Source organism: Montipora foliosa, chromosome 7, assembly GCF_036669935.1.
Source record: "Montipora foliosa isolate CH-2021 chromosome 7, ASM3666993v2, whole genome shotgun sequence".
In the NCBI taxonomy this organism is placed as follows: Eukaryota; Metazoa; Cnidaria; class Anthozoa; order Scleractinia; family Acroporidae; genus Montipora; species Montipora foliosa.
The window spans coordinates 34,353,152-34,360,651 of NC_090875.1; the positions used below are offsets into that span (position 1 = coordinate 34,353,152).

Genomic DNA, 7,500 nt, shown 5'->3' on the forward strand with positions numbered 1-7,500 from the left:
CCTGCGTGATTTCTTGATTCTCGGCTGTACCACATAAGAAGACAAAAGAATACACAAGAACACTCAACCATGCACGACTTAAGGATCCACGGTCATAAACGTACTTAACTTCTATTTCCTGTTTCAAATCGAAGAGTTCACATTTTTTTTTTTTTGCTACAGCAAGTTCGGGAAGCTCCGGAATAAACTGTGCATATTGAAATGTCAGCCTTTCTTCTATGACACAGATGCCATTGTAGGTTAATTAAATAATCTACTGTGCCCACCAGACTAATTTGCGCAAAGTCTACCAAAACTACGCGCAGACGACTCTCGCACAAAGACACTACTTAGGAGGGGAGTAACAAGAAAGACTTTTCCCGACACACAAAAAAAAAACAAGGAAGAAGAAGAAGAAAAAAAAAAAGAAAAAGAAAACCAATAAATTTAACTCGTTTTCCGACTGGATTGCCATATGGCAACCCAGTAACAGGCCTGGTTCCCTGTGGGACACATTTTTTGTAGATTCCAGGACCAAAAGAAGCTGGCTGCCAGCTGGTAAGGATCGGTCCCAGGCACCATTCATTGTGCCACGTTGGGGGCGATCGAGTAGGCATTCTCCTGAAACCCTCGGTTTTCAGCATTTCACGTTGATTGTGACAAAAAATACAAATTCAAAGTGGATGAGCAGAGGATGTTGAGGCGTCACTGTATTTGTTGCTTTGGCTGCACTAGGTACCATAAATTGAATGTTATATGCTGTGCAGTCAAATTAATGAGTTATTGGAATTCGAAGTTACTCACGTATAAAGCACTTTGCTGCAACAAAACGTATGCCAGGTTTCCCATTTTTACGACTCAAAGTCGCTCTCCAAACTGTTCCAAATACTCCTGAGCCGATGACCTCTTCGAGTCTTATTCGGTCACGAGATATCTCCCATTCATCCACTTCAACATCCATCAACTTCATCTCATGACTTTCTCCAAAACCTGTTGATCTTAAATCGAGAAATTCATTTTTTTTTTCATATATTATTCAATGGTGGGGTTGACTGTTCGTCACTAAATTATGGCATGAAATTAAAGCTTACATGCACTTCTTACACACTCTGCTGACATGTCATTGATCTGTTCACTTGATCCTACATATTGAACAATCAAAGACATGAAACTAATTCGTCTGAGATAATAACAATGGAAGGTTAAAAAAAACGGATCATTCAACTCTTGTGGTAAACGAGGGAAAGATGACTCGGTAAAGAAATGACACCCAACCGCCTATTCGTTCTTTTGATTTTAATACCACTCGATTGTGTAATCGAGATTCGGTTATACGATCGAGTAAATCAAGATTCGATTATACGATCGAGTAAGTCGACGTTCGGTTATACGATCAAGTAAATCCAGATTCGATTGTACGATGGAGTAAATCAAGATTCGATTATACGATCGAGTAAATCGACATTCAGCTATACGATCGAGTAAATCGAGACATGGTTATCGGGTTAGAACCGCGAAAAACGAAAAAATGAAAAAAGGAAAAGAAGGACTGGTCGAATAAAAGAAAAACCAACAACAAAATGAATTAAAATAAATAATCAATATCAATATAATTTAATATAAATTAATAAAATACAAAATAAATATATAACAAAAATAAGCCAAGAGAAGAAGGAGACTATAAGAATAGAAGGAAAGAGAGATAAGTTTGAGAGCGTAAGAAAAACAGAAACATGGAAAGAAAACGAAATAGGAGAGTAGAAATAACAAAGAAAGAAGGCTTTGAGCTTTTCTAATGTTAATGCACAATGGAGTGAGGTCTGTATCCATACAAGGTCAAAGGCAGTCTTGTGCTAGTCATAAATGAGCAAACTGTAAAATGGTCTATTTTTATTCCATCAAATCTACATTCATTGTCATCCCTTTTGCTGTAGTGAAATGTTAGGTCCTATATCAACTAGACATGCATGTACACTTTGTTAACCCTTTCACTCCTTTCCCTTACTCTTTATGAATTTTAATTTTTTCAGAGAAAGAGTCAAAATACGAAAAGAGCAAGAGGAAGATTTAGAAAAATCCTTGCTTGAAGACAGAAAGGTACATGGAAATACATGTGTATATTTTGTATTGTGAAAAAATTGATTAGAGGTCAAATACCATTACTTAAGTTAACCCTTGAGGATAAAAATACTGCATGCATTCCCATATTATTGTATTTAGTGGGGACTTTCACACCTCAACCATCACACCTCAATCGCCCTAGGACGTCCTCCCCCCCCTCCCCCCACCCAATTGATGATGAGTAAAATCTGTTTTAAAGGGGCAGCAAAACTTCAGATCACTAAAATGTGTCTTTGCATCAACGAAAACCAAAAACTAATGCTGTACTTTTCTTGTCAGTAACCACTAAAGTGCACTGAAACTTGTCATTGTTGTCTGCACCCAAGGATAGAAATGGATGGACACTTGAGAAAACTGGCTAGTTTTTTTCAAGTTCGGAGACAGTGTCTTCAGGAAGTTGCCAGGAATTAAATACCAATATCTTTTTGTGCCATAAATATATTGTATATCTTGTCACTGGGTTGTAAGGAATGTTGTACGTTGTGTGTGCGAGCTAAACCACTAAATTAGATTTTTACCCAGTTTTGAGCTAAAAAGAGAAAAATGTAAGTGCCACTCTTGGGGGTCATTATGGGTTAAGGCTAGCAAACAATGTTTTCAACATTGGGTCAACCTGCAAAACCTTGTTATCATAATTATACTCACATTATTTCTCCATTATCATCTCTTTATATTAATTTTGTGAATTCTTGATCAGAAAGCCCAAGCTACTGCTGTATGTGAAGGAGTCCGCCCAACAGAGAGATGCTGTGATGACCGTGACGCCTTTGAAAACAAGGTGTGTTTTAAAATATGCATACATGTACTGTATCTGAGGAAAGAAAAATTAAAGGGAACCTCGGCTGAAAAACAGTTTTGGTTTCAAAACTTACTTGGTACCTCACTTTAACAATCCCTGTGGTTTTGAGTTAATATTTCATTTCATGATTCGAATGCGGAGCGTTTGTTTTTGACTTTCAAATCTCCCGCTCGCCGCCATGTTTTCTTTCGCAAAGGTTTGTGGGAGTTTGTGACGTCAGTGCGTTGTCGGACAGTGTCGCAATATGGCTTCCGCAGAGGAATTTGTTGTTACTCCGCACAATTTTGAGCCAGAATACGAAGAAGGCGAAGAAAGCAGTAATTTGAGTGAAAGCGAGTATTCAGATGGCAGCTATGAAGAAGTTTTCGGTCGGTTAGTCACTGTGGACTGGTGTAAATGTTCGCACTGCACGGCAGCAACATTAAACCACCCGCGAGAATGTCTATGTTGCAAAGAAATTGCTGAAGCATCGGCTTTAACGGACGCAAACAGCGAGCCGATTACGTGCATAATTCACCACGATAATTTTAAAGCAGTTTGTTTGAATCGAGCAGTCTTGAAAACAACCCTTGTTCGCATAAAACATCTGCTGCAAGGCATGGAATTTTCCGCTTCAGAACTTCCCAATGAGTATGTATTGAATAAAATTTTTTTTTTCGATTCTTGTGACTCGAGTGTAAACTTATTAAAATATATTTTGACTGTTTTACATCAAGTGTATTTGTTTTTGGGACTACTCTGCCTCTGATTATTGGGTTAATGAACATAAAGTAACGTTAATTTTTTGTCTGCATAAACAATTATCAATCCAGACATTGTTCGACTGTCTATAGTCTCTTGTTTAGCTCTGCCATACATTCATAAATACGAACATAAGCCATAAGCTTATTAAAAATATATGTTGCAGTCTGTCTATTGTGTGGCCCTGCCATTTTTTTTTAAACTAAAATTGCTAAATAAGTCATTCAAGTATTTAATTTCCAAATCTTTCTTGTCTAAATGACATATAAGGTGATTTGACAAACAGGTTTCTTCAGAGTAAAATAAAAACTTACATGTTATTAAATACATGAAACATGAGAATCATTCTCACTTAAAAGTTTTAATGCACCTTAACTGAACTGTCTAAGATGATTTTAACAAGCATACAAAATTTATTATCTACATTTGCAGAACTTGTCGTTGGTTGGCATATTCACAGTTTGTTTATTGGGTTCATGGAAAACTGGGAAGAGGGAACAGGAAGATTATACCAGCATGTGTTGTAAATGAGATTCGCAAGACATTTCCATCCGCTGATGGAATATACACTGGCCTTAAGTATTCAACGCTGAACATAATACCAGAGTCCTAGAGGGGTACATTGTGTAAAAGTGAGGTCCTGCCAGGGTGGCTATTCAGAATTTATAAATGTCCCTTGTTGGCGATTTCCTGGCCTGCTTGACTGATTTTCACAATCCTGTTGGCATTGACTTGACTCTACTGTTGTTTGTAACTATTTCATTTGGGTGCTGTCGGTACTTTCTGTCCATGTAGCTTGTTGCAATTTACCCTGGCAGGAGCTTGTAGCTTGATGGGGACATAGTTTTTCAGTGAGTTATTAACCCATTGACTCCCAGGGGTTCCCCATTGACGGGTAAAATCGCCTGGTGTTAGACAGAGTAAAATACTAAGTCTGCCCGGTTTCGGCCGGTTTGGTCAAGTTAAAATCAAGTTAAAATCAAGTTAAAGTCAAGTTAAAGTCAAGTTAAAATATCATGCTGTTTATAGTATTTTCACAAATGACTTTCAGTCCTTGACATTGTGACAAATTAAGAAAAGTGTAAAATGGATTTTTTATGTCTAAAACAGCCAGTAACAAAAAGTTTTGCACAGAATATAACAAAAGATTTGCGTAACAATATTTTTAGATAATGCTGTCAAGTTGTTGCAAATTTGCAATTAACCCATTGGCATCCAAACCAGCCGAAACTGGCCAGACTTAGTATTTTACTTTGTCTAACGCCAGACGATTTTACTCGTCAATGGGGAACCCCTGGGATCATTCCCCATTGACGAGTAAAATCGTCTGGCGTTAGAGTAAAATACTCTGCCGTTAGACAGAGTAAAATACTAAGTCTGGCAAGTTTCGGCTGGTTTGGATGCCAATGGGTTAATTGCAAATTTGCAACAACATGACAGCATTTTCTAAAAATATTGTTACAGCAAATATTTTGTTATATTCTGTGCCACAAAATTTTTGCAAAACTTTTTGTTACTGGCTGTTTTAGACATTGTTTACCATAAAAAATCCATTTTACACTTTTCTTAATTTGTCAGAATATCAAGGACTGAAAGTCATTTGTGAGAATACTATAAACAGCATGAGATTTTAACTTGTAAATCATATTTGTTTTTCAAGCAAAATGAGACCTACTGGTAACAGTAAGAAAATATAGGAAAGTATTTAACTTCATTTCTTGTCTAAGGAATAAACAAAGTCTGACAGTGTTAATGATAACCCATAGCTTAGACAGTCCTTTTTTGCATTACATAGCCCATCTGCCAGTCTACTTGTTTAGTTTATATTGCAATTACAAGTCATCTTTTTTACTTTTAAATCTAGAAAGGCTAATTCTCTCTTTGATTACATCTTGTCTGGGGGGTCTTTGGAGAGGTGCCATGATGTGTCTAGTGTCACTTGGTTTGCATGTGACACTTGGACGCTGTCCACCCTCTTTGTGGGATGTAACTTTGCTTGCTGACTCAGTTTGCTGAATGGCACCACACAGCATTTCCTGGAGGTAGCTGTAGTCTTTTGCCTCCAGCACAGGATCAGCGTCATATCTCTTTTTTACCTTGCTCCAGGCAAGTTTAAATCGGAGCTCCCCCTCCCTTTCACCACTTTGGATTTGTGCCTGAAACATTACAAGAATAATCCTAAAACAGAATCCTGTATCAATTTTTGTTAGCTGATTTATCAGACTTGTAAAATAAGGTTAATTAAAGTGATAAAGGAAATTTAGCTTCAAGTCCTAATGTTGTAGCATTGAAAAGTTAGAATAAGCAACTATTTATGATTTACATAAAAACCTTCAAGCTCTGTTTCATCACAGGGTTAAAATAAGTGGACCCCTGCCCCCCCCCCCCCCCCCAAAAAAAAAACAAAAAAAAACAAGAAAAAACAAAATGTTCTTCAGCTCCACAGAAGTCATACATGTGCTGTTGCATTTGGAAAGTAATAACTGATTAACTATCCACATGAGCACAGACATGTACTGTTCAATTTTGGACACCATAATTGGATAAACTATCCTGAATAAAAGGACACTCAAGTGAAAAAAAAAAAGAAAAAAGGTGAACACTACATGCTACAGTCTTACCTGTTGCCTCGAGGCATTGTTATTATGATCAAGAGCAACAAGCTTGGTTGCTTCCTCCATCACCTTGTGGGAATAGTGTGTGTGTTTGGGAAGGTGTTTGAGGTAAAGGGAATGGTATGCTTCAAGTGCTGTGGTACGTACACAGTCAGTGAGATGAGGAAGAGTCTTCAGCAGCCTTGTGTCGTGAACAATTTTTAGCAGTTCATTATGTGGTGGAGAACCTGGAGTGAGCCACTTTTTTCGTCGCATGCCTTCATCAAGAGCATCATGCTGACATTTTTTGAACACTTTGTTGCTTGGAAAGTCATGTCTATTTACTACATGGTTTGTTATTGACAACCATCTCTCCTTCAGGTTTTCTGCATCACCCTGGCAAGTCTCTATACTCCACCAAAAGTGATTTGTAATTGAAGGAACCCATTGGCCCAACTTTTCACAACCCTTCTTTTTTGAGGATGTCCTCAGTTTTTTTTGGACGTTCTTGCAGAAATGCCATGGATCAATATGATGTTTTTTATCTTTTTGTTCCTCCCTCATGTATTTCTTAATTTGGGGATGGGAATCAGTTGAAACCCCTGCCACATCTACCCCAGCCTCCTCAATGGTGTTGAGTGTTCCTATAAAACCTTTCTTTTCCATGGCATTTGAGTTTTTAACCTCGCATACTGACACAACTTTGAAGTCCACAATCTTGTTACTTTTGACATCTAACATGGTATAAGTCCCATACTTAGCACTGTGACCTGGAGAGTCACAGCGCCCATCGCCGGCTAGTGTCACTGGCTCCCCCCTGTCTTTTAGACTGTTAAATACCCTGTTTTGTTCAGTCTGCCAGTAACTGTCAATGACAGGGAAGACATATTTTTTCCTCAAGGTATAGTAGCAATCAGCTCCAATAGACTTTAAATTTATTGCAGAAGCAAACTGCTGAAATTTGGCAAATTGAATTCCACTGAAAAATAAACCAGCACATAGTGCTAAATTTCCTTCACCTTTCACTCCCGGGATGGAAGGCTGTGATTGCCAGGTAAAGGTACAACCATTCAAGCAATTTATTTTGACAGAGTACTGGGTCCCTTCATTTTCTCCTTCCTCAATCTCCTCTGTGTTCACTGAAGAACCACATTTTGGACAGAATTGGAATAATTCTCTAAGATTGTCTTCATAAACAAGCAAAATTCTTTTAGCACCAGAAGTATTGAAGCATTCCTCATTTTCATCTACACTTGGTGCTGTACT

At 37.8% G+C, this 7,500-nt stretch overlaps 2 protein-coding genes across 2 annotated transcripts in view; both read right to left on the minus strand.

Annotated features, from left to right (window-relative positions):
• LOC138011875 (tyrosine kinase receptor Cad96Ca-like) overlaps positions 1-958 on the minus strand; it is a 40,705-nt gene extending 39,747 nt beyond the window's left edge. Inside the window, exon 1 of the mRNA XM_068859109.1 lies at positions 784-958. Coding sequence (XP_068715210.1) covers positions 784-949 — 166 coding nt within the window. The 5' untranslated portion in view covers positions 950-958. The remainder of the gene's footprint in view (positions 1-783) is intronic.
• A 4,514-nt stretch (positions 959-5,472) lies between these two features.
• LOC138011156 (uncharacterized) overlaps positions 5,473-7,500 on the minus strand; it is a 3,416-nt gene continuing 1,388 nt past the window's right edge. Inside the window, exons 3-4 of the mRNA XM_068858130.1 lie at positions 6,262-7,500; positions 5,473-5,796 (exon numbers count right to left, since the gene is read on the minus strand). The exon at positions 6,262-7,500 is cut by the window's right edge and continues 12 nt beyond it. Coding sequence (XP_068714231.1) covers positions 5,473-5,796; positions 6,262-7,500 — 1,563 coding nt within the window. The remainder of the gene's footprint in view (positions 5,797-6,261) is intronic.